The 26,499-nt window shown below is 49.6% G+C and overlaps 1 protein-coding gene and 1 non-coding gene across 5 annotated transcripts; one reads left to right on the plus strand and one right to left on the minus strand.

Moving 5' to 3' along the window:
• Nucleotides 1-1,177: 1,177 nt before the first annotated feature.
• Nucleotides 1,178-25,872, plus strand: Anapc7 (anaphase promoting complex subunit 7). Of its 4 annotated transcripts, none has more exons than XM_028885895.2 (11): nt 1,178-1,393; nt 4,208-4,394; nt 5,159-5,278; nt 11,838-11,949; nt 12,470-12,623; nt 14,322-14,464; nt 17,270-17,387; nt 20,528-20,724; nt 21,270-21,494; nt 22,574-22,724; nt 24,799-25,872. In XM_028885895.2, exons 1-11 carry the CDS (start codon nt 1,293-1,295, stop codon nt 24,986-24,988), a joined length of 1,698 nt encoding a protein of 565 aa, XP_028741728.1. In that variant the 5' UTR covers nt 1,178-1,292; the 3' UTR covers nt 24,989-25,872. The 4 variants fall into 4 exon arrangements, with proteins under 4 accessions (XP_028741728.1, XP_028741730.1, XP_037054587.1 ...); XM_028885897.2 differs by having other exon boundaries at nt 1,197-1,393; nt 12,494-12,623; XM_037198692.1 differs by lacking the exon at nt 4,208-4,394 and having other exon boundaries at nt 1,313-1,393.
• Nucleotides 8,017-8,089, minus strand: Trnak-cuu. The gene has a single exon. It is a non-coding gene; the product is annotated as a tRNA-Lys (tRNA).
• Nucleotides 25,873-26,499: the final 627 nt, after the last annotated feature.

A 26,499-nucleotide genomic window follows, 5' to 3' on the forward strand; every position in this document is an offset into this window, starting at 1 on the left:
GGCGAGAAGGGCCTGCCTTTTATTAGGCGATATAGCACATGTGCATAGGGCGAGTGCTCGCTCGGCTTGGTGGGGTGGCTACAGGGTCACATCTTGGCTGCTGCTGCTGTGTCCTACTCGGTTCCCGACAGCAGGCCAGTGTAAATGCCTAAATGCTAACACTCAGGCCGCCCAGCTTCGGTTTCCACGTTTTGAAATTTTGGTCTCTTCGTTGGCAAAGAGGGAATAACAATTCAAAGTTTATATTTTCTTAAGTTGATTTTCTTGAGTATCGTGCGTGCCGGAGTGTTATGTCTGCGCACCACATGCATGTAGTTGCCCAGGGAGGCCAGAGGAGGGAGTCGGATGTCCTGGAGCTGGGCTCACACGGTTGTGGACCGCCAGGAAGGTGCTGGGAACCGAGATCGTGTCCTCTGCAAGAGGATCCAGCAGTTTTGATCGCGGAGTCGGCGCTCACCTTAGCGTCGTGGTTTTGGAACATGCAATCCAATAACGAACTAGTAAAGACTCGAGATGTTGTTATCTGTGGGGCTATCAGCGATCCCAGCTCATTCCTGGGATCATTAACTAGCGGGTCCCTTGACCTGGTAAACCATGCCTGGCAGCAGAGAATCCACTAACGGTGACCGGTGACCGGACTACAAGCCACCAAGGAGGGGGGCGTGGCACTCTCACCTGGTGCGCACGCGTAGTTGTAAAAAAAAGCCGGCTCTTGGGCGCCTGATTCAAACAACGCCATTTTCACCGTCAGTTTTCCACCTCCGCTCTATTTACCATCGTTATGACGGACTGCTCGCTGGACATTGTTAGCAGCCTCGCAGACGCAGCCATCCCTCAGGCTGGCTTTCCTTCAAACAAAGCCAGTATTCCTACAAGGATGCCTTCTAGTAGGGCATGTGGGCGCTCAGCGAGGTTTTACCCTTGAAGATGACGACGCAATGTTGGCGAAAACCCTTTCGCCCCACGGGGGCTTCTTTTTAGGCAGGCACATCAATAGCTACCTATATCCTCGGGGTGGGGAGGGTGGGGTCGGCGGGGAGGGGGCGGAGCCGGCGGGGAGGGGGTCGGTGGGGAGTGGGGCGGGGCCGGCGGGAGGGAGGGCGGGGTCGGCGGGGAGTGGGCGGAGCCTACGGGAGGGAGGGCGGGGCCGGCGGGGAGGGAGGGCGGAGCCACGTCTGGACCAGAAGGACCCCAGCGCCGCCGCCATCTTGGAGCCTTGGCTGAGGCTCGGCTCGGCTCTCGGGCGCGTCTGTCCGCCGCCGCCGGGCCGCCCGCGGTGTCGCCGGGGGAGGATGAGCGTGATCGACCACGTGCGGGACATGGCGGCCGCGGGGCTGCACTCCAACGTGCGGCTCCTCAGCAGCCTGCTGCTGACCATGAGTAATAACAACCCGTGAGTGTTGAGCGGCGCGGCGCGGCGGGGCGGGGCGCGGCGGTCTGGGAGCCCCGCGGCCGAGGCTGCGCGGGCCGCCAGGGCCTCTTCCGGCCTCGGTGGCCTCGGAGGACCGGCTCCTTCCGGAACAGCGCAGTCCCAGAGACCCCGCCCCCCCTCCCGGAGTGTCAGACGTGGATGGAGGTCGCGCTCCGCCGTAGGGAAGGGGGGGCCCCACTTCCTCTCCCTGGCAGACGCTCGGAACCCAGAGCACCCTTGGGCGGGCGGAGTGGCGGCTTTTTTTAAAAAAAGTCCCCTTGCAGCCTTTTGGATGGCCCCGATGCAACTGCGGTGTCGAGTGACCTGTTTGGTTTGGTTGACGAGCAGGGTCTCCCGGTAGCCTAGACTCGCCTGCAACAGGCTGTCTAGACTAGAATGAGCCCCGAGCTTCCCCAGAAGCTGGGGTCGCAGGGTGTTCGCACCCCCCCCCCCGTGCTGGATGTTCTCGTGGTGCTGGCTGGCGATCGAACCCGGGACTTCCTGAGTGGTAGGCAAGCACTGCCAGCCGAGTGACATTTCCGCCCGGGTTTACCGAGTGAAGCACGAGACAATTCTGGCCTTGAGTTCTTGTTGGATCCTGCTTCAGAATTCCCCATCATGCCCACTCTTCGGGGTGGCTCCCCAAGCCAGCCGGTTCCTTCCTGTCTCTGGTTTCTTCCCATGCCCGAGCTCTCACCGCAGGCGATCCTCCATGGTTGTGTTTTAGGCTACTTCAGTGCACAAGCTGGTTCTGAACTCCAGGCTTGGCACCCGCGGCTCCTGCTTAGAGTCTTCACTTTACTACTGCCTCCTGGTTTAGGTTTCAGCTCAAGTTGCTGCTGCTGCTTCTGCTTCTGCTTCTGCTTCTTCTTTTCTTTTTCTTTTCCTTTTTTTTTTTTTTGAGACAGGGTTTCTCTGTGTAGCTTTGCGCCTTTCCTGGAACTCACTTTTGAGATCAGGCTGGCCTCGAACTCACAGAGATCCGCCTGCCTCTGCCACCACCGCCCGGCCTCAAGTCGCTTTTTAAACAGACCTCCTCCCGCCAGAATTTTCCTGTTTTGGTTTTCTGCTTCCCTCTTGCCATCTGTTGAAAAAGCCCAGTTCCCATTTGTGAGAGGCACTCTTGAACTTACTGGTGCTAAGAAAATGTGCCTACTGCAGGAGGTCCAATATGTCAGCTGGTAAGGACTAGTTAAAATGGTATTTTTTTGAGGGTAGAGGATGAAGTTCTGTGATAGAAGGCATTTGTGATGCCTTGGGCTCAGTCTGAAGCACTGAAAAAACAAAGGAAAGTTTGAGACATATGGGTTCTCTTACATTATTGTCAGACACCTGGGAGTCAAGAGAATGAATAGTGTTGTCAAGTTTGCTTTCTGTGTGTAAAAATCAAAAGACTTTCAGGGCCTGGAGAGATGGCTCCACAGTTACGAATGCTTCCTGCTGGTGCAGAGGACTTGAGTTTGGTTCCCAGCACCCCTGTCAGGTACTTACCAAGGATCCAGCATTCTCTTCTGGCCTCCATGGGCAACAGTATGCACATGTGATCATATACATATAAATAATAGTAATGACTCTAAAAAGACCCAATGCTAATTCTTTTTCATCCTGCCATTTTGGCTTTCCTATGCTGTTCTCATACTGGCTTTTTCTTTGGTATTTGAAATTTTCAGGTGCCTGTTTTTTTTTTGTTTTTTATTTTATTTTATTTTATTTTTTACAGACAGGGTTTCTGTGTAGCTCTGTTTGTCCTGGAACTCTGTAGACCAGGCTGGCCTCAAACTCACAGAGATCGACCTGCTTTTGCCTCCCTAGTGCTGGGATTAAAGGCATATGCCACCATGCCTGGTTCAGGTTCTTGTTTTGTCCAGTGTTTTTCTAAAAAGAATTCAAAGTGGTAGGTTTCCTCCTTTCTAGAGTCTCTGTCCTTTGGTAATAGTCAAGTCATTGTGATTGCTATCCTTTGGCAATATTATCCTTAAAATTTGATGTTAACCTAAGATAATATATGTGTATATGAAACACTGTTAAATTGAGAGGTTTTATTGAGTAAGCATAGTGGCCCATTCTGTAATCCCATTATTTCCAAGGTAGAAGCAGGAGGATTGCTATAAATACAAGGCTGCCTGGGTTACAGAGTGAGGAGACACTGTCTCAGAAAGCAGGAAGAGGGTGGAAGGGCCTTAAAAGAGAAGGAAAGCGTGTTCATCTTCATCTGCTAATTTGATTGATTTATATATAGGTGTATGTGGGTGATTTTTCCCCCTCTTTGGGGGCCTGCCACCCAGCTCCTAACTAAATACACAGAGACTTATTCTTACGTATGAATGTCCAGCCTTAGCTTGCTTGTTTCTAGCCAGCTTTTCTAATTTAAATTATCCCAGTTCTCTTTAACTACTTTTTGCCTCTGGGCTTTTTATTTTTCTTTATCTTTCCTGGCTGTATGGCTGACCCCTAGTGTCCCCTTCTCCTCTTTTCCTTGCTCCTTCTCCTCTCTCAGGCCTAGAATTCTCCTCCCATTTATTCTCTCTGCCTGGCAGCTCTGCCCTTCCCTCTCCTGCCTAGCTATTGGTCGTTCAGCTCTTAATTGAACCAATCAGGTGTTTTAGACAGGCACAGTAACACAGCTTCACAGAGTTAAACAAATGCAATATAAAAGAACGCAGCACATCTTTGAATCATTAAACAGATATTCCACATCATAAAGGAATGTGACACATCTTAAACTGATATTCCACAAGAGATGTTCTTTCTGATTTTCAAAATAGCCCATGTAGGACTTGCTTCCTTTGTTTTCAGTGAGCTGTTCTCCCCGTCTCAGAAGTACCAGCTTTTGGTGTATCACGCAGACTCTCTCTTTCACGATAAGGAGTATCGGAATGCCGTGAGTAAGTATACCATGGCTTTACAGCAAAAGAAAGCCTTGAGTAAAACTTCAAAAGTGCGACCTTCAACTGGAAATTCTGCATCTACTCCACAGAGTCAGGTGATTAAGAGAGAACTTGTTTGTTTATATTTATTTAGGGTTTTCAAGACAGGGTTTCTCTGTGTAGGTAGTCCTGGCTATCTAGGAACTTTCTCTGTAGACCAGGCTGGCCTCAAACTCACAGGGATCTGCCTGTCTCTCCCTCCCAAGTGCGGGTATTAATGGTGTACGCCACCATTGCCCAATCTTTATATGTGTGTATACGTGTGTGTATATATGTGTATATGTATATGTAATTTTTTTGAGGACAGGGTTGAAGTATTTTTTTCAGTGATGGGTTGCTCTGTTGTAGAATGAAACAGTTCTTCATTTTTTGTTATCACGTACTATTCCATGGCACATGCATGCTGCATTTAGTTCATCTGTTCATTAATTGATGGGCATTGGGTTGCTTCTTCTGTTGACCATGAGTATTGTGGCTGTGAGGGTTTGTGTCCAGGTTTGTAGGTGAGCTTGCTTTTATTTGTTTATTTATCTATATTTATTTATTTATTTGTTGGTTTTTCAAGACAAGGTTTCTCTGTGTAACAGTCCTGGCTGTCCTAGAACTTGCTTTGTAGACCAGGCTGGCCTTGAACTCACTGAAATCCACCTGCCTCTGCCTCCCAAGTGCTGGGATTCAAGGCATGCTTCTTGCTTTTATTTCTTGATTGTCTATCTAGGAGCAGAATTGCTCGTTATAAGATTACTAACTGTTTAACATTTTGAAGACCTGTCACACTGTTGAGATCGTATTTTGAAGAGACGTTTTTGTTATTTTGCAGTGTCTTCCATCTGAAATTGAAGTGAAATACAAAATGGCTGAGTGTTACACAATGCTGAAACTGGACAAAGATGCCATCGCTGTGCTCGACGGGATCCCTTCACGACAGAGGACTCCCAAAGTGAGCTGAGTTCCTTCTTCCCTGTTCTCTTTACCCTGCCTCATCCCGTGTGTTCTCCATGTTTCAGAAAGTCTGTCTGATCATTCTTCTCCTGGTGCTCATTCTTTTTTTTTTTTTTTTTTTTTTTCCTTTCCAGATATGGTTTCTCTCTGTAGCAGCTCTGGCCAGGCTGGCCTAGAACTCACAGAGATCCACCTACCTCCCAAGTGCTAGGGTTAAAAGGCGTGTTCCACCACAGCCTGTCAGTGGCTCTCATTCTTGCCCTCTCCTCTAGTAGTGGATGGAGTTGGGGGTCAGACAGATAGATGGTTGATTCTTTAAGGAACCCTGAGAATTCAGCTAAATATAGTGGCACTCATCTATAATCCCAGCACTTGGAGGTAGGGGCAAGAAAGCCAGGCGTTCAAGGCTGTCCCATGTGTATAGCCCCAGAGTGGGGTGACAACAGGCTGGCCGACCAGTGTAGTCAGAGTGTCAAGCTCCAGTGTAGAGAAAAACAGCATTCCAGTAGATACTCAGCATTGACTCTGAGCTCCACACACATGTATGTTTATAGCACACACGCTTGAATGCATCTACACATGAGCACATATACAAAAAGACTACTGGCGGATATATATTTGTGTTTAATTTGGCAGTGTATTAAAGAGTATGCTTTTTTTTTTAAGATTTATTTATTTTTATGTGCATTGGTGTTTTGCATGTATGTCTATGTGAAGGTGCCAGACCCTCTAGAACTGGAATTACAGACAGTTGTGAGCTACCCTGTGGGTACAGGGAATTGAACCCAGGTCTTCTGGAAGAGCAGCCAGTGTTCTTAACCGCTGAGCCATCTCCCTAGCCCCAAGAAAGTGCCTTGAAGTGGAACTGGTTAGACATGTGACCTATGTGCACTGGCAGCGAGGACAACTTAGCAATCTCTGAATTTTTTACTTTTTTATGGATAATAGCATTTTCAAATTTTCTTTTCTTAACCTTTTTGAAAGCTTACTAAGTTCATGGATGTAAAAATAACCTTTTTCTTTCATTCTTTTTTCTGGACCGGGAATTGACCCTACAGCTCTGTGCTTGCCAATCAAGCATGTTAAATTGAGTCATACCCCAGCTGTAAAATTAGTTTTTTTTTTTAAAATGGATGTGCACATTTTTTTTTTATTTATTTATTTATTATGTATACAGCATGTATGACTGCAGGCCAGAAGAGGGCATCAGATCTCATTATAGATGGTTGTGAGCCACCATGTGGTTGCTGGGAATTGAACTCAGGACCTCTGGAAGAATAGTCAGTGCTCTTAACCTCTGAGCCATCTCTCCAGCCTGTAAAATTAGTTTTTACAGTACTATTCTTTAAAAAAAAAAAAAAAAAAGATAAAGTACCGTAAACGGTGTTTTAGGTGCCTATCTTTTTATTTGCGGGGGCGGGGTGGGGAGGTAGCAGGGGTGTTTTTTTGAGACAGGGTTTCTCTGTGTAGCCCTGGCTGTCCTGGAACTTTCTCTGTGGACCAGGCTGTCTTCTGCTTCCAAGTGTTGGTATTAAAGCCATAAGCCATCACTGCCCAGCTAATTTTTTAATTTTTAAAGATTTATTTATTTTATATGTATAAATGTTTTGCTTGCATGTATATATAAATATTTTGCTTTCATGTATATATGCACATCACATGCTTGCTTGGTGCCCACTGAGGTCAAAACAGGGCGTTAGATCACTTGAAACTGGTGTTACAGACGGTTGTGAGTTGCCATGTGGGTGCTGGGAATTGAACACTGGTCCTCTGGAACAGCAGCCAGTGCTCTTAACCGCTGAGCTGTCTGTAGCCTTCTCTTTGCATTTTCCAAATGACCTCTAAAATGCACTACCTAAAGCCAAATAAAATCGTTTAATTTATGGCTTTTTTTTTTAAATTTCAGTGTGAATTAAATGCTCTATTAGACTTATATACTGAGGTTTATAACTGGAACAGATGTTCTCTCCAGAGCCCCTGTGTTGAGTGCATATATGATATCTGGCATGCCAAGTTGCAGATAACTGAAAATAGTAAAGATTCTTTTACTTTTGTGCTCTCAGAGCCAAAACCTACCAGATACCAGCTTGTGTTTAAGAGCTTAAATTGGGACATGGTCGTTCTTTCTTTGTACTATACAGACTATCTGTTCTTGTCATTTTGGTGTCTGTATGTCGATACTTGTATGTTCCTGTGGGAGGTTTACTTGTACTTTAGTGAATGTGCTGTGTTAACACAAGTACACTGTGTTAACGTGTGTCCTAGCACTTGTGTGTTAGTGTGTGCTGTACACGTACATGTTAGCATGTGCATTATATGTCTGTGTGTAAGTGTGCTTTCCTCTGTGGGTGCATGTGGAGGCCAGAGACCCAGGTTGGGAGGTCTTTTCCACCTTTTTTGGGGGGGGGGGTGTAGTGGGTAGCCATTCCAACTTGGTTCTGGAAGTTCCAACCCCCATTGAGACTCTGGCAACTGTCACGCCTACGAGGCGGGGGCGAGGGGAGGCGCCTGGGGACCCGAGAGCTGGATGGGCCAGCGCTCGCTCTGGGCGCTCTCTCGTGCCGGGACGCTGACCAGTGCAGATTGACTGTGTAGAGCTCCGGAGAACACCGTTGGATTGCATTACACCTTCCCCAGACCCTGCGACCTACCCATTACTTAATTTGTGAGTTTCGCCATTAAATAAATATCCTTTTAACTACGTGGAGTGGCCAAAATAATTTCTCCAATATCTGGCGCCCAACGTGGGGCACGAACCCACGACCCTGAGATTAAGAGTCTCATGCTCTACCGACTGAGCTAGCCGGGCACGAGAGAGCGCCCAGAGCGAGCGCTGGCCCATCCAGCTCTCGGGTCCCCAGGCGCCTCCCCTCGCCCCGCCTCGTAGGCGTGACAGTTGCCAGAGTCTCAATGGGGGTTGGAACTTCCAGAACCAAGTTGGAATGGCTACCCACTACAGGGGGGGGACAGGGTCTCTCACTGAACTTAGTGGTCTGTGTGTTTGGCTAGCCTGGTCAGTGAGTGCCAGCCCCGGGGCTGTAGTTAGAAGCTGCAGTGCCCACCTGTTACAGGGTCCAGGGGATTTGAACTCAAGGTTCCTGTGGTTGCACAGCAGCACTGTGCCCAGCCTCTGTCTTTGTAATTCTCAGAAATGTCGGGGTAGGGGTGAGAGTGTTGGTGTGAGGTTTGGGGCTGCTTTCATTTATTTACTTTTACTTCTTCTTTTTTTTTGGGGGGGGGGTTTTCGAGTTAGGGTTTCTCTGTGTAGCTTTGCTCCTTTCCTGGAATTCGCTTTGTAGCCCAGGCTGGCCTCGAACTCACAGAGATCCACCTGGCTCTGCCTCCCGAGTGCTGGGATTAAAGACATGTGCTGCTACCATCCGGCGCACTTTTACTTCACTATTACCTGTGTATAAGTGTGTGATGGCACTGCCTTGGAGGTCAGAGAGCAACTTTGAGGAGTTCATTCTCTGCTTCCACCGTGGATTCCAGGGACTGAACTCAGGTTGCCAGGACTGTGCAGCAAGTACTTTCATCGGCTGAGCCTTCTTGATGCCCTGGTTTAGGTTTTTTGTATTAAGTTTATGATTTCATTATTTCTTTATGTATGTATTTTGCATGCATATATGTATGTGCATCTTGTGTGTGCTTGGTACCCATGGAGGTCAGAAGTGGGTTTCAGACTCCCTGGAAATTGCCAGGCAGTGGTGGCACACGCCTTTAATCCCAGCACTCGAGAGGCAGAGGCAGGCGGATCTCTGAGTAGGAGGCCAGCCTGGTCTATAGAGTGACATCCAGGACAGCCAGGGATACACAGAAAAACTCTTTGTCTCAAAAAAAACCAAAAAACCCCAACCATCCTAATAAACAAACAACCTGGAAATGGAGTTAGAGATGGATGTGAACCACCATGTGAGTGCTAGGAAACAAACCTGGGTCCTCTTAGGAACAACAAGTGCTCTTAACCACTGAGCCATCGCTCCAGCTCCCACATTAGGGGTTTTTTTTGAGAGGTTTTCAGTATATAGCCCCAGTTAGCCTTGAACGTGTAGTGATCTTCTGCATCTGCCTCCCGAGTGCTGGGATTACAGGCGTGCGCCTCTGTGACTAGCATAGAAAGAGGTTTCTAGTGAAGGCTTTCCTTTGAAATAGCTTTATCAAGTGCATATTTAAACCGTGCTGGAACGTAGACGTCTTAGCTCACTGGATTTGAACAGTGTGCTTACTGTTTGAGTCATGTCACCTCGGGAGGTCACTCGATGTTTGTCCGTCTCAGTGTGGTGAGTAGACAGTTCTGGTTTAAGTATTAGATAGACCAAATCCTAGCCACTGCTCTGCCAGAGGCCAGGTTTGTTTTCTCAGTCTATGTCATTGATTTTTTTTATTTGTGGGGTTGGGGGGCTTGTATCTGATCCTTCTTAAACAGCTGTGTCAAGTGTTGTAAGCTCGATGTGGTGGCTCATGCCTGTTATCCTAGCACTTAGGAAGCTGAGGCTGGAGGATTTCGGTAAGTGTGTGGCTACCCTAATCTACATAGTGAGTTCCAAGCTAGACTGAACTACTAAATAAGAAACTTAAAAACAAAAGACAGCTAGGTGTAATGGTGCATGTCTGTTATCCTGCACTCAGGACGTAAGGTACAAGGATCGGGAATTCAAGGTCTTCCTTAGGTACACAGTGAGTTTGAGGCTAGCTTGAGCTAGGTGAGCTCTTGTCTCATAAAACCAAAAACAAACGGGGCTCAAGAGATGGCTCAGCAGTTAAACCTGTTTGCTGTTCTTCCTGGGGCCAGAGTTTGGTTCCCAGCACCCACATCAACAGCTCACAACCACTTGTAACTCCAGCTCCAGGGGATCCTCCACCTCTGCTGGCCTCCAGAGACATGCATGCACACCCACATACTCTCATGCACACAGACACACTCATGTTTCTGCACATAAAGTCTTTAAAATTTGTGAAGATTTCAGTCAGGTGGTGGTGGCACACGTCTTTAATCCCAGCACTCGGGAAGCAGAGACAGGCGGATCTCTGTGAGTTCGAGGCCAGCCTGGTCTACAGAGTGAGTTCGAGGAAAGGCTACACAGAGAAACCCTGTCTTGAAAAAAAATTTCGCTTTTTTTTTTTTGGTTTTTCGAGACAGGGTTTCTCTGTGTAGCTTTGCGCCTTTTTCCTGGAACTCACTTGGTAGCCCAGGCTGGCCTTGAACTCACCGAGATCCGCCTGCCTCTGCCTCCCGAGTGCTGGGATTAAAGGCGTGCGCCACCACTGCCCGGCTCCCTTTTTTTAAACAGTTTTTTTTTTCTCAACTTTTATTGATTCTTTGGATTTCATATCACGCATCCAGATTCCACTTACCTCCCTGTCCCCTCGATTCTGCCCTGTAATCATTACACCCTCCCCCCCAATACAAAACAAAAGAATCTCGTCGTGGAAGCTGCAGTGTGGCCCTCTGAGTCACACAGTTCACCCTTTAGTCCATTCCTCTTTACTTGTAAGTGGTCATTTCTGTGAGTCATTGGTTTGGTTCAAGGCCTCTGGCTTCTGCTACACTACCAATAATGGGCTCTCCCTGGGGCTCCTCTTAGATATGTTTTTCTGTGTCGAGGAGATCCTGTACTTATGGATCTGTTGGTTGATCCCCTTCACACGCTCCAGCAGTTCATAGATGCTGTGGGTGTTGGGGTGGGCTAACTCATAGCCATGGTTCTGGGCCTGGGTGGTAGCTGGCTTTGGAGACAGAGTTTCTCTGTGTAACAGCCCTGTCTGTGTAACAGCCCTCATTATAGACTAGGCTGGCCTCAAACTCATACAGAGATCGGCCTATCTCTGCCTCCCTGACTTCTTCACCTTCTTATGTATTAGTATTAAATTTAAAATACCAGCTTAGTCTGGAAAGATGGCTCCAGCAGTTAGGAGCATGCGCAACTCTTCTAGAGGACCTGAGTTCACAACTACCTATAACTTTAGCTCCAGGATGATGTAATTCCTTCAGCTTCTTTGGGCACGTGTACTCATGCACACACACACACTCACACACACACACATGCACACACACAGAGTGGGCACCTGTACATATGTGTACACACACACACACACACACACACACACACACACACACACACACACACACACAATTAAGAGAGGCAGATAGATCTTTATGAGTTCCAGACCAACCAGGGCTACACAGTGAGACCCTGTCTCAAAACAAAAATGAACACAACACAAAAATACAAATCTTTAAAATCTATCAGCTTGAGGACTTCTGGGGCCATTCATCTTAACATCTTAACTAAAATTCTGGCATATTTCTCGAGTCTGTGTTAGTCCTGAGGCAGCATCTTTGACTCGAGGTTATTTGGGAGATAACAGAACTAGGAAAAGCAAGGGTTATAGTTCTTCGTTTTGAGAATGGAGTCAGTCTTTATTTGCACAGGGCTGTGGGTAGATTTTCCAGTAGAGAGCAGAATAGTAGTTGGGAATAGAACTCGGAGCTGGCTCACGGTGGAGTACTTCCTTCGCGGATACACGTGCCTTACTGCCCTTTGTTTTGTGTGCAGATAAACATGATGTTGGCAAACCTGTACAGGAAGGCTGGTCAGGAGCGCCCGTCAGTCACCAGCTATAAGGAGGTCCTGCGGCAGTGCCCCTTGGCCCTTGACGCCATTCTAGGTATGGAAAGTTTTCTCCCCGTTGTCTGGGGTATTTGCAGTCAGAGGTGGTAGCTCTCAGTTGTGGCTGTGCACTAGGTAGAGTAGGGCTTTTTTTTTCAGATTTTAATTTTATGTGGATGAGGGTTTTGCCTATATGTATGTTTGTGAACCATGTGTGTGCCTGGTGCCCATAGAGGATAGAAGAGGGCATTGAAGCCCCAAGAACTGGAGTTATGGGTGGTTTTAAGTCTTCATGTGGGTTCAAATCTGGATCCTCTCCAAGAAAAGCAAGTGCTCTTAACCATGAGCCATTTTTCCAGCCCCTAGAGTAGGCTTGGAACATTCTGAATGCTGTCAGTTTTGAAATAGAGTAACGCCTGTCTTTCAGCGTGAGCGCATGTGCTCAGCATGCCTGAGGCTCCGACCTCTGTGTGTTGTGAGCATCCTGCTTAGCCCAGGGAAGGCAGCTGTGCGCCTGCTGTTCGCTGCGCTGGGAGGAAGATGCTGTGCCTCACCTTTCTCTTGCTTTGGGGGGTTAGGTTTGTTATCCCTTTCTGTCAAAGGTGCAGAGGTGGCGTCAATGACGATGAATGTGATCCAGACTGTGCCCAACCTGGACTGGCTGTCCGTGTGGATTAAAGCCTATGCCTTTGTGCACACTGGCGACAACTCGAGAGCCATCAACACCATCTGGTGAGAGCCAGGATGTAAACTCCGTGACTGTTTTGGTGGGAGGCACGGTCTGAAGTATGTAAGATCTTACTACATAGCCCAGGTTGGCCTTTTGAGTTGGCCTCAGTCTCTTGCCTCAGCATCCCTAGTGCTGGGATTACAGGCATGAGCCACCAAGCCTGGCTTGATCCAAGGATCTTAAGACCCTTTCCTTGTCTGGAGATTTGATGTGTTTCTGTAAAGCAGAAAAAGTAGTTGCTTACTTGGCCTTGCAGTCAGTGGTCTTTGGTCAATGCTTTCTAAGGCACTAAATGGTTGCAGGTGTCATCAGCTGCTCGAACTGTAAACGTGGAAAGCCGGACTGAGTTGTGCTCTGTTTGTGTGAAGATGGCCACCCTGAGAGAGCAAACTGCTGTGGTGTCATGGCCACGCCTTTTGTTTGTGCAGGTGTTTATTGGGACACCTGACGTAGGGGGCCTCTTTGCAGTTGGGGTTTCTTTCTCTTCAGAGTCCTGGGACAAAAAGAAGGGAAAATCATAACCAAAAAGTTCTTTGTAGATTGTTATATTTGAGATAAACCCACACACCATTTCATTGTATAGCCATTTTATTTATTTAATTTTATGTGGATGGTGGTTCTGTCTGCATGACACACACAGTTTGGAGCCTCAGGCATGCTGAGCATATGCGGTCACTGAGCTAGGGTGTGCCTAGTGCACAGAGGCCAGGAGAGGGCATTGGATTCCCTGGAACTGAAGTTACTGCTGTGCTAGTGCTGAGACTTGAACCTGGGTCCCTCCGCAGGAGCATCTGATGCTCCTGACCACTGAACATGGCTCCAGCCCCTTTGTAAAAAATGACCATTGTACCTAGGTCATTTTTGTTTTTGTTTGTTTTTTTCGAGACAGGGTTTCTCTGTGTAGCTTTGCACCTTTCCTGAAACTCACTCTGTAGCCCAGGCTGGCCTCAAACTCACCGAGATCCGCCTGCCTCTGCCTCCCGAGTGCTGGGATTAAAGGCGTGCGCCACCACCGCCCGGCCATTTTAAAAGGTTTTTTTTTTTTTTTTTTTTTTTTTAAAGATTTATTTATTAATTATGTATACAGTGTTCTGCCTGCCTGTATGCCTGCAGGCCGCCTGAGGGCACCAGATCTCATTAAGGATGGTTGTGAGCCACCATATGGTTGCTGGGAATTGAACTCAGGACCTCTGGAAGAACAGTCAGTGCTCTTAACCTCTGAGCCATCTCTCTAGCCCACCCATTTTAAAAGTTTTGAAGACTACATTTATATTTATTTATTGTTCCCGGCACATGTGCTTGTGTGGAGGTCAGAGGACAACTTGAAGGAGTCAGTTCTTCTACCGTGTAGGTCCCAGGGATCCAGCTCGGATCAGCAGGCTTAGTGGCAGGTGCCGTCCTCACCTGGTGAGCCATCTTGCTGGCTCACCAGTTTGTTTTAATTATTGTTATAGTTAGGAGTTGTAGTGCCCATGTGTAAATATCAGGACTTGGGAGGTGGAGGTAGGAGGATCATGAGTTCAAGGCCAACCTGGATAATGTAGTAAACCCTACCTCAAAAAAACAAACAAAACAAAATTCTTTTTATGAAAACTGTCATACATACAGAAAAGTATGTCATCTATACGCCCACCCCCCACAAAATTCAATGATTAAATTTTGTAACAGATTCTAAGGGTTAGTATTTAATATCTTCTAAGTTCACTAGAGAAAAAGTCCTTACTGCGAGACAACGTGGACCTGCTGGGGAGCTTGGCAGACCTGTACTTCAGAGCAGGAGACAGTAAGAACTCCGTCCTCAAGTTTGAACAGGCGCAGATGCTGGATCCTTATCTGATAAAAGGTGACTCCTGGGGCCGGAGAGTGTCTGTAAAGGGCAGCTAAGAGGAGAGGCAGAATGTGGCCTTGGCACCTGGTGTTTCTTGGTTTTCGCTATAGTATGTCTTACTTCTAGGCTTCTTTTTAATTATGTGTAAGTGTGTCTGTGTGGGGGTGTGTACACGTGAGTACAGTGCTCTTGGAGGCCAGAGGCATCGGCTTCCCCAGGATTTGGAGTTATGACCCATGTGACATGGGTTGGAAATCCACTCGGGTCAGGTCCATGCTCTTGGCTGCTGAGCTCTCTCTCCAGCCCCTTGGTTTGTATTGTTTGAAGAGGGGGTCTCATGTAGCCCAGGCTAGCCTTGAACCTGGCTTTGAATTCTTGATTCTCCTGCTTCCACCTCCCGGGTGCTGGCTCACAGGCATACGCTGCTGCCACTGGTGCCCAGCTCTGCTCCTGTCCTTTCTTACGATGGCTTTTGTGGGGCTCACTTACTGTGGCAGTCCTCGCCTGTCCTGGCCTGTGTCTCTATCACTTAGCTAATTCTGTCCTGAGTGGTTGTTTTGACTTGAATTCGAGGGTTTTCTCCACCCAGATCACTGTTTAGCTTTTTTCTTTTAAGGGACATCATGGCACCCTCCCCCCATGAATTACAAATTTATGATGTGGCTGACTGATGGCATCTGCAGAACCCTCATGTCCTTTTAGGGACTTTGGTTTTACTCTGTCCTTAGTGTAATTATGAACACGTAGGAACAGATAGTGAGAAAGGGTGGAACTGATTCAGGTGTCATCTGAGCAGTGTCAGGTGAGTGAGGGCAGGAGGGGCCAGCAGTTTGAAAAGGTCAGTGCTCAGGAATAAGGGACGTGAGAGCGGAAAGACCCAGTCAACAGAGGCCCACAGAAAAACATGCCTCGGGGAAATGAACAGGCTTTTAGACCGATAAAGAATGACAATTCCAACTCAGGACGCTGAGGCACGATTGTGAGATCAAGGCTAGCTACACAGTGAGACCCTGACTCAACCAACCAGAGGATGGCTGAGTGTGCAGGGACATTCCCTCATATTCAGATGTGGGAACAGTCTAGAAAGTGTGTGAACAAGATCTCCTGTCTGGTGTTTATTCCTCTTCTCCAAGCTGTCCACACTGCATTAGTAACCCCAGTACTTGGGAGGTAGAAAAAGAAGGATTGGCAGTTCAAGTTCGTCTGGCCATTCTGGGCTCCTTGAAACTGTCTCAGACCTACCCACCACCGAAGAAATATAGAGAGCAGCCAGCAGTGGTGTGCACACCTTTAATCCCAGCCCTCTGGAGGCAGAGGCAGGCAGATCTCCAAATGAATCTCTGAATTCAAGGTCAGCCTGGTCTACAGCGTGAGTTCCAGGACAGCCAAGACTATACAGCTATTTCCTGTATGGAAAAAACAAAAATCATCAACAAAAACAAAAAGGGAAAGAGAGAGAGAGAATAATGTTTTAGAAATACTAGCATGTTGGCATTGGGAGCTTGGGGTTGGATCCTTACACCCAGAACCCAGGCTAGCAGGAGTGTGGCTGTGTTCTTGCTGGGAGAGGAATGGGGCTTTGAAGGGAGGGAGAACAGTAGGAAGAGGTGCCTGAGAGTCAGTGGGCCTTAGAAACCACGAGGGAGGGTCCCTAATGAACTGCAGTATAGATTAAAACTACAGCTTTGGGGGGCATAGGCCTGGCCGTTTTATTTATTTATTTGCTTGTTTGAGACTGAGCATTTTTAGCATAGTAAGCATGTGCTGATGACTAAGAGCTCTTGAGTAAGAGTATTTATGTGATGCTTTTTTGGGGGCCTTTCCTGGGCTGTTTTTCACCACACCACATATTTAGGAACAGACGTTCTTGACATGACAGACTTTCAAGTTGTGCTGTAGGACCTGCGGCTTCTGTGCCTGCCTGTCTCCGTCTTTAGTTCTTTCATGTGTATGGTATCTGCCTGCAAGTTCATGTTCAGCGTGTGTGTGTGTGTGTGTGTGTGTGTGTGTGTGTGTGTATGCCTGTGTGCCTGTGTACAGGAACCCACAGAGGGTCTTGCTTGTTTTGGATGGTTTGCTCTTTATTCAGTCACTTAGAGAGGAGGTCTCTTGTAGCTGAGGTTGACCTTGAACTTCTGCTTTTCCTGCTTCCAGCTCCCAAATGCTGGAATTATTGGCCTGTGTCCCCATCCCAGTTTATGTGGTGGTAGAGACTGAACCCGAGCTTTGTGCATGCTCCCAAGCACTCTCCCAACTGAGCTGCATCTTCAGGCTTTTTTTTTTTTTCCTCCTTTGAGGCAGGGTTTCTCTGTGTAGCCCAGGCTGGCCTGGAACTCACAGAGATCCCACTGCCTTTGCCTCCTGAGTGCTGAGAGTAAAGGCGTGCGCCACACCCACCCTAGCTTATTTAATTTTTAAAAATTAAATTATGTGTGTGTGCATGCACATAGGTCAGAGGGCAACTTTTGGGAAGTGGTCCTGGAGATTGAACTTTGATTCATCTATCTGGCTTGGTGACAATTTTCTTTACCCACAAAGACATTTCATAGGCCCTTCTCTGACTTTGTTTTTAAATTTCTGTGTGTGAATGTTTGCCCTTTGTGTGTATGTGCCCCACACATGCCTGGCTCCCTCAGAGGTCAGATTCCCTGGAACTGGAGTTGGATGTGGTTGTGAGCCTCCATGTGGGTGCTGGGAACTGAACCCGGCCTCCGCAGGAAGTGCTCCTGCCTGCTGAGCTGGTTCTCCTGCCTCCTGTGTGTCCTCCGAGGCCCTTTCCCTCTCTAGAAGAGCCTCTTCTTACTGTGTCCTGCCTTTCAGGAATGGACGTCTACGGCTACCTGCTGGCGCGGGAAGGGCGACTGGAGGACGTGGAGAACCTCGGCTGCCGCCTCTTCAACATATCCGACCAGCATGCGGAGCCCTGGGTGGTCTCCGGGTACGCTCGTTCAGTCTCTTTCCTCTCTGGTTTGCAGTCTGGTTTTTAAAAGATTGTTTAACCAAGCATAGTGGTACAGGCTTTTGTTCCCATCACTCGGGCCAGAGGCAGGTGGATCTCTGTGAATTCCAGGCCAGCCTGGTCTACAGAGCAAGTTCCAGTCAGTCAGGGCCCCATAGTTAAGACCTTGGCTTTAAACAAAGAGAGAGAGGATATGAATTGAACTCACAGTCATGAGACCTGAATGAAACCAGGATGTGCCTGTGGCTTTGGGCAGGCATTTATTGACTCTTCTGAGTGTGTTTTCTCCTTTGGAGACTAGGACAATGATCCCTACCTCAAGGCTTAGGAACAGATGATGTGCTGTGTTCAGTAGGCCTCCCTCAGGGTGAGGGCAGCCAGCACCATCTCACACAAACAGGAAATGAAACCATAGTAACATGTAACACGGCTTTATAAGGACAGTATCCTGATGTCTTCAGTCCTTTGATGTACTTATTTATTTATTTAATTTAAATTGTGTGTGTTTGGTTGTTTTTGCCTGCATGTGTGTCTGTGTGCCCTATGAGAGCCTGGTACCTGCAGAGGCCAGAGGAGGGCGTGGTCAGATCCCCTGGAACTGGAGTTACAGGTGGCTGCGAGCTGTCATGTCAGTGCTGGGAATCAAACCCTGCTTCTCTGCAGGAGCAGCCAGTGCTCTTAAGTACTTAGCCATCTCCAGCCCCTTGAGTCCTTTTTTTTTTTTTTTTTAATTTTCAAGACAGGGTTTCTCTGTGTAGCTCTAGCTGTCCTGGATCTCACTCTGTAGACCAGGCTGGTTTTGAACTCACAGAGATCTGCCTGCCTCTGCCTCCCCAGTGCTGGGATTAAAGGTGTGCACCACCACCGCTGGCTCTTTTTCTTAAGTTTTTATTTATTTATTTATTTTTTTTTTAAAGATTTATTTATTTATTATGTATACAGCATATGTGACTGCAGGCCAGAAGAGGGCACCAGATCTCATTACAGATGGTTGTGAGCCACCATGTGGTTGCTGGGAATTGAACTCAGGACCTCTGGAAGAGCAGTCAGTGCTATTAACCTCTGAGCCATCCTTCCAGCCCAAGTTTTTTTTTTTATTTTTAACTTACCTATATGTGTGAGTGTGTGCTGTGTATGGGCAGGTGCCTGTGGTGGTCATGGAGGGATGTTGACTCTCCTGGAGCAGGAATTACAGACATTGTGACCTGCCATGTGGGTGCTGGGAAACACACTGCTCGGCCATCTCTCTAGTCCCTCCTTTTTATTTTTACTTTTTTGGATCAGTTTGTCTTTTTGTCCTTTTTCTTTGTATGTTTTTGTTTTTAAAGAGAACATTTTATTTTTCTGACTGTTGAAATCCTCAAGATGAGCTGGATGCTGCAACGGCAGCGCTCTTGGTTTAGGGGTTGGTCTGTCACAAAATCCATGTTTGTTTCTTTTTTTTCCCCCTGAGACAGGGTCATTGTGTAACCCTGCCTGTCCTGAAACTCGCTCTGTAGCCCAGGCTGGCCTCAAACTCAGAGATCCGCCTGTTCTGCCTCTCAAGTGCTGGGATAAAGGTGTACGCCGCCGCCGCCCGGCACAGAGTCCATGTCTTAATCCGTGATAGGTAATTTTCGGTGCCCTCATTGGCCCAATCCCAGGAGTGTTGCTTCCCTTAGCCCCGCACTCGAGTTAGACTCTCTCTTGGTGCTTGGCAGGGAGCTATGCTCGCCACAGGTCACTTGTGAAGGTGGCAGGCCTCGGGGCTACAGCAGTGTTGTTACCACACAGCATGTTGTTACTACGTTGTTAGCTACACAATGTGTGCGTCTTACCGCAACTTTCCTATGGACGGTGTTCCTCATCTTTCCTCGTCTTGTTTCTGCTGCGGAGACCAAAGAGCTGCAGCTGTTGTTTGGAGACAAAGTCTCTCTGTGAAGTCCCAGCTGTCCTAGAACTTAATATGTAGACCAGGCTGGCCTCCAACTCACAGAGATCCTCCTCCTGTGTGTCACCATGCTAGGCTGGCCTTTGGTTTTTTGAGAGTCTCATGTAGTCTAAGGCTGGGGCTACTACGTAGCTGGGCTGGCCTTGGGCTTCTGATCCTTTTTTTTTTTTCTTTCAATTCTTTGAGAGTTTTGTACGTTGTATTTTTATCGTGTTCATTCCGAGCTCCTCCTCTTAGCTCCTGCCAGACCCATCCTCCCTGCCCTTCTCCAGCTTGGCACCTCTTTATTAGATAAGCCTTGGACCCGGTTTGCGCTCTCCGTTTACTCTTGGTGTAGGGCAGTGCAGTGCAGTCCACAGGGCCTCAGCCAGGGGTGGGATCTCAGGAGCCCCGTCGTCCCCTTCCGTGCTGGGGTGTTGACTCTGTGCTGCAGGCGCCACAGCTGTGTGGGTCCGGGAGCAGAGCCGTTCTGTCATGTCCAGAAGACACTTGCTCCAGTCCTCCCAGACCTCCGCCTCTTCACAACGGTCCCTCCCAAAGGGGATGTGACATGGGTGTCCCATTTGTGACCGAGCGCTCTGGTCACTTGTTTTCTTTTCTCCCCCACCCCCACCCCCCCGGAGCTGAGGACCGAACCCAGGGCCTTGCGCTCTCCCATTGAGCTAAATCCCCAACCCCATCTGGTCACTTGTTTGCTGCACTTCATCTTCTGAGCCTCTTGACTCCACCTTGGATGAGATGGGGTGACTGGAGTGCCCGGCCGGGCCTGTGTGCGATCCCCTCGGAGGAGGAAATGCTTAGTTGGGTTATGTCGGTTTCGTGTGCTTCCGGCTGATACCTGGGTTGTAGCTGTAAGCACAATTCGTAACTGGCTCTCTGATTGTGGATGAAGCTTTCTAAAAACATTTTTTAACATTTTATTTGTGTGTGGATGTGTCAACACCTGGCGCCTCTGTGGAAGTCATAGGACATGTACAAGAGCAGCTCTCTCCTTCCCTGGGTAGGTCTTAGGGACTGAGCTCAGCTCATCCTGAACTCAGGCTGAGCCCTTTGGACGGCTTTTGTGTTTTGTTTTGTTTTGTTTGGGAAGATAGTCTGTCCGCTTCCCAGGTGCTGGGAGCGCAGGAGTTCGAGGCCAGCCTGGCAGTGAGGCTCCTCTCTGAGGTAACTTCCGGTGGTTTGTCTCTAGATGCCACAGCTTCTACAGCAAGCGCTACTCTCGGGCCCTCTACTTGGGCGCCAAGGCCATTCAACTGAACAGCAACAGCGTCCAAGCCTTGCTCCTCAAAGGCGCAGCGCTCAGGAACATGGGCAGAGTCCAGGAAGCCATCATACACTTTCGGGAGGCCATAAGGCTCGCACCTTGTCGCTTAGACTGTTACGAAGGTAAGACAGGAAACTTCCGCTGGCGGCAGCGGCTGGGGGATTCTGTGGGGGTGGCAGCTGCACCACGTGGAAGGTTCTGTTAGGTCAGAGCTGTTGTGTGTTAGAGTCACGGCACCTGGGGAAGAGCACTTGAAAATCCAGCATTGGTTGGTTGGTTGATTTTTAAACGTTTCTTATTATTAATATTTTTCTGAGACAGGGTGTCGCTGTAGCCGAGCAGAGCTGTGCCAGGTTTAGCAACATTTGGTGACTGAGTCACCGACACTAAAATAGCTCCTACAAGATTCTGTTCCTCTAAAACATTTTTATAAGAATTTAAAAATAAGCTCAGTAGTCTGCCTCCTAACAGGAAGATGAGTTCAAATTTGAAGAAAAAATTTGAAGTTGAAAAGAAGAAAAATCTGCTTATATAGTCAGAGGCTGTGCTGGGTCATCTGCAGCCCCATTGGGTCACTGGAGTGGAGGGAGGCCCTGAGGGCGGGGGTGGTGAGGGGTGGGGTGGGGTGGGGTGGCCTGCGATAGAGCGCCTCTGCTTTGTTTCCCAGGTCTCATAGAATGTTACTTAGCGTCCAACAGCATTCGAGAAGCCATGGTGATGGCCAACAACGTTTACAAAACCCTGGGTGCAAACGCGCAGACCCTGACGCTCTTAGCCACGGTGTGCCTGGAGGACCCGGTGACGCAGGAGAAAGCCAAAACGCTCTTAGATAAGGCGCTGGCCCAGAGGCCGGACTACGTCAAAGCCGTGGTGAAGAAAGCCGAGCTGCTGAGTGAGTGCACCCCACTTGTGTGTTCCTTGTGGTGGTGGTGGTGACCCGCATCTCTGGTGGGTGCTGCAGTCCCTGAAGCTTAGAGGACAGCAGGTCTGAGCCTCTTGAAGTGCTTTATATAGATCACAGCCAGACCTGACCTGGACCTGCGTAGACTGGTTTAAACCAGCTAAAATCACTTGGTTCAGCTCATCTCTGGTTTAGTTTTGAACCAGTGTACTCTGAATACAGCTGGTTTTAGTCAGCTTGAATTATGGTGAGCTCTTTGGAGTCCCTTAACCTTCTCTGAGCTCTGTCCTGCTCTTGACATAGTCCTAGGTTTATCTGACGCTGTGGCGAGGCCACTGGGCTTGTGGCTGTGTGCAGGCCGGGACTCTCCTCCGGGGCTCTCCCCCGGGGCTGCCCTCTGCTGGCGTCTGGATCCCAAAGGCAGCACAGGACGGCGCCTGACGCCTGAGTGGGGAAACCATTTGTTCTCATTCATGTAAACTCCTGTGGTTTTGCTGGTTAGGAAAATAAAGTTGAAATGGGCTTTTTTGTTGTTTGTTTTCTTGAGGCAGGGTTTCTCTGTCTAATAGCTCTGGCTGTCCTGGGACTTGCTTTGTAGCCCAGGCTGTCCTCGAGCCCACAGAGATCCGCCTGCCTCTGCCTCCCTGTGTTAGGATAAAGGCTACCATGTCGTCGTCGTCCCCCCCCTTTTTTTTTTAAGAGTGCATCTAAAGATCCAGGGCACAGGCTCAATAGCTCAGGTAAAGGTTTCACCAAGGCTGACCACCTCAGTTCCTCAGTTCAGTCCTCAGGACCCACACGATGGGACAGAATCAGCCCCCACAAGTCCCCTGACCTTCACTCACGTGCTGTGGTGTGCTCACCCCTTCACATAAGTGAATCACGTAATAAAGATGGTTGGAAAGACTCTGGACTCTCTATATCAGTTTCCCAATGAAGTAAAGACCACGTGCCCGCGCCCCTCCTGAACGCTGCAGCACCCACCCTTTAAGGGTGTCTCTGAGGAAGGTGTCAGGTTGTGGTGGGTGTGGCCGCACTGGCCGAGCAGTGAAGATTGTCTTTCTCTGTAGGCAGGGAGCAGAAATACGAAGATGGAATTGCTCTGTTGAGGAATGCCCTGGCCAATCAGAGCGACTGCGTCCTGCATCGGATCCTGGGGGACTTCCTGGTGGCCGTGAACGAGTACCAGGAGGCGATGGACCAGTACAGTATCGCACTGAGGTGGGTGCTCGGCCTCCTGGGGGGAGGGGTGAAGATGGAGGAGGCAGGCGCATGCTGTGCCCACAGTTGAGGCCGGCTAAGCGGAGTCAGGAGAGCAGGGTTGGTGAGCTCATGACTTGGGGCATATTTCCCGGAAGCATATTAACAGAATCAAAGCGACTCCCCTCTTCCCAGCCCACGTCAGCGTACCCCCGGCTGATCGGTGCAGATCCGCCTGTGCTTGCCCCACACTGTGACTTTAGAGGTTGTACCTAGTGTAGACGGGACATTCTGCTTTCTAGAGCAACGTTCTGAAGTGGTTGCCTGTGGTTCTACCTCCTATAGTAATGAAAACTTCAATTCTGAAGTTTGAGTGCAGCTCTTACCTGTCGTCTTGGTAAATACTAACCACTCTCCTTGTCTGTAACTCATTGCGTAGTAAATGACAGAATTAGGGGCCGTCAAGATTGCCAGCCAGGAATGGTGCTTGCTGCATAATCTCGGAGACCCGAGTTCGATTCTCGGAACCCACATAAAGGTGGAAGAGAGAACCGACTCAAAGGTTGTCCTCTGACCTCTGCACCATGCCATGGCTGATGCATGATGCACAGACAAATGTGTGTGCACACACCAAGTAAGAACACTAATAGTAGCCGGGTGGTGGTGGCGCACACCTTTAATCCCAGCACTCGGGAGGCAGAGGCAGGTGGATCTCTGTGAGTTCAAGGCCAGCCTGGTCTCCAAAGTGAGTTCCAGGAAAGGCGCAAAGCTACACAGAGAAACCCTGTCTCAAAAAACAAGAAACAAACAAACAAACAAAAAAAGAACACTAATAGTAAATCTAACTTTTGAAAAGAAATGGCTGAATGAGAATCCAGAGTATTCAGTAAAAAGCTCTGAGCACTGTACCTGGTACTAAAAGGAAATACAGGTATTTGTACTGATTAGGGCGGAAGTGGTTGGGTTGTTTTTGAGGCTCGTGAGTATGTCTTCGGTACAGCCTGGCCCTGTCCTCCTCAGGCTCGTGTTCACTGTTCAGTGTCCGTAGACCGCGGAGGCTGGGCTTGTGAGCGCTCAGTGATTCGCGGTACTCAGAACGCTTGCTGCAGCCTGGCGGGCGGGCGGGCCGAAGTGTGCGAGCCTCTGTGTGGACGAGAGCTGGGTGGGAGGCTGGGGTGAGGAGGAGGGGGAGGTGTAGCTGCCTGCCCCGTGTCTGTGAGCGGGAACAGGATCCCAGCGTGGCCTGCAGTGAGAGCCAAGCACCAAGTCTGTTAGAGGGGTTGGCTAAATGTCACTGGACAGAGGCTGCTGAGTGAGAGCCTGGGGCTGGCTTCCGGGGGAGGCCGAGCTTCATTCTCTAGTCCTTTGTTTGGTTTTTAGGAGCCGAATAAAGAAGGATTCTGGGGCTCCTGGCTTTGTGGGGTTGCTACTAAAGAAAATGCCTTGGTCTGGTTCTATCCTCAGGATTTAAAGTCAGTTCCACGATGTAGCATGATGTCCTTGTGACAACGTGGAACAGTGCCACACACAGAACACTAACTTGTTGCTGGAGGCAGGTTGCACGACTGCCTTATGTACCTGAGGCTGACTTTGACCCTGACCCTTCTTCCCCCCAGTGCTGGGATTACTGGCACGCACCCCTTTGTCTGGCTGCTCCCGCCAGCAAAGTGCTAGGACTTTGTAGTTGTGAGAAAAAGTTGTAATTTGAGCCATTTTTTAGTGAATTGTTTATTAATTTATTTTTACTTTCTGTGTGTGGGTGTTTTGCCTGCGTGTGTGTCTGTGCACCACGTGTGCCTGGTGCCCACAGAGGCCAGAAGAGGGCGTCAGGTACCTGGGAACTGGGGTCACAGGTGGTCATGAGTCACCATGTGGTTGCTGGGAACTGAACCCAGGTCCTCTGCAAGAGCAACAAGTGCTCTTAACTGCTGAGACAGCTCTCCAGGCCCCACAAGTTAAAATTTCTAGAACTTGGGACAGTACCCCTTTTCCCCTCCAACGGACTCCCTGGATCCAGCCCTGGGGCCAGCTCGGAGATACAGCAGTCCCAGGACGAGGCAAGACTCAGGCGAGACTCTGTTTTGTTGTTCCTTAGTTTGGACCCCAACGACCAGAAGTCTCTGGAGGGGATGCAGAAGATGGAGAAGGAGGAGAGTCCCACGGATGCTACTCAGGAGGAAGATGTGGACGACATGGAAGGGAGTGGCGAGGAAGGGGACCTGGAGGGCAGCGACAGTGAGGCGGCCCAGTGGGCTGACCAGGAGCAGTGGTTCGGCATGCAGTGACGGCGGCGCGGCGGCACCCCTGGGGACTCCTGGACGGACGGACGGACGGACGGACGGACGCTGTGGGAGGACTCCCTGCCCGGCTCCCCACCTCGTAGTCGGGACTTGAGCAGCCTGATGTCTGTCCTTCCTGCTTTGCTGAGGACTGAGAGCGACCCAAGCCGCCCACTCACCAGGCTCTGGGGTTCTGATGTGCCCGGCGGAAGATGCTTTTCCTCGACAGGAATGGGTTCACAGGACACACGCACGGGGTGGCCCTGTCAGGTGTCTGGTTCCAGGGAGTCATGGTGCTGGGTCCGCCATGCTCCCTGCTAGGAATGGCGTTGTTCTGGCGGGGCAGTTTCCCTGTGCCTCAGTGACTGCAGAGCAGTCCTGGGCCTCGGCGTGGGCAGATGGGAGAAGCAGCATGATGGGAGCATGGGCCACACCAGGGCCGTTCAACTAATAAAACTGTTCAGTGGGTCACAGTGGACACCCTTTCATAGACTCTCCCTTCCCTCTAGAACAGCTGGCCATAAATACACTTCCTTTCCTCTCATGTGGTGGGAGGCCGAGCCCTGGCCACTTCACATGGGGCCCAGAGGTCAGGTCTGATCTGCCCTGGAGCAGCCGAGTGTCATTCAGCACTGGGAACAGGCCGCCTCACCTCCACCCTGGGTTCTGCCTTTCAAGATGCAGACCAAGGTGCTAGAAATCTGATGCACAGAGAGATTCACTGCAAAGGGACACTTGTCAAACTCAGAACACCTGTCAGTGCAGTGGGACGTGGGCCAGCGTAGCCTGGGTGAGACATCCTGCACTTGGGGGACAGAGGCCTGACAGTACCACAAAGCAAGATCTGTTTCACGATACATGATAAATAAAATGGACCAAGTCTCATGCAAGTGTCTCCGTGTGAGCCTCAGCCTGTGCACACTGTTGCCCTGAGCCATTCCTCAGGCTCCCACAGGCAGCGTGTGGGGGTGCTTTTCCTGACTTGGCCTCACCAGCAGCCCCGGTGACCAGTCAGTGCCGAAAGAGAAGGCAAAGCCCTCTGAGCTCGGCTTGAACCCAGCCACCCTCCTGTGTGGGTCAGGCTGGACCCACACAGCTCGGGGTGGGTCTGCAGCCTCCCGCATTGGCCTGGAGCTCCTCCCCTTCCTGCCTGTCCCTCACGCTGCAGGGCCAGTCTGGGCCGGTGGAGGCCTCCATCACAGCCAACCCCCCCCCCAGAGCCAGCCTTGGGCTGAGGGTGCAGAAACCACACAGTTGGGGACCCCTCCGAGCAGCCGAGAGACACCCCTGGCCCTTTCAGAGGGTGGGGTGTTGGCTCCGCCTCTGTCAAAGCAGAATGGGCACCGGAGCCTGTGGCTGCCCAGTTGAGAGCAAACACCCTGAGTGGTGGTCCCCACAGGGACCTTGTGGCATCAGCGTGTCATAGCTAGGGTGAAGTGTTTGTGCCAAGTGCGTGGTACTCCCCGCCCCGGTGAGGGGCAGCTGCTCTGGGGGCTCACCCCAGCAGCCTCCGGCAC

Source organism: Peromyscus leucopus, chromosome 23 (assembly GCF_004664715.2).
Source record: "Peromyscus leucopus breed LL Stock chromosome 23, UCI_PerLeu_2.1, whole genome shotgun sequence".
NCBI lineage: Eukaryota > Metazoa > Chordata > Mammalia > Rodentia > Cricetidae > Peromyscus > Peromyscus leucopus.

Bases quoted from the DNA above. Each gene is read 5' to 3' on its own strand.
- Anapc7 (XM_028885895.2), top strand. From the start codon at position 1,293: ATGAGCGTGATCGACCACGTGCGGGACATGGCGGCCGCGGGGCTGCAC. The intron at 11,950-12,469 runs GTATGGAAAGTT...TTGGGGGGTTAG, and splicing joins GGCCCTTGACGCCATTCTAG to GTTTGTTATCCCTTTCTGTC. The intron at 21,495-22,573 runs GTGAGTGCACCC...CTTTCTCTGTAG, and splicing joins GAAGAAAGCCGAGCTGCTGA to GCAGGGAGCAGAAATACGAA.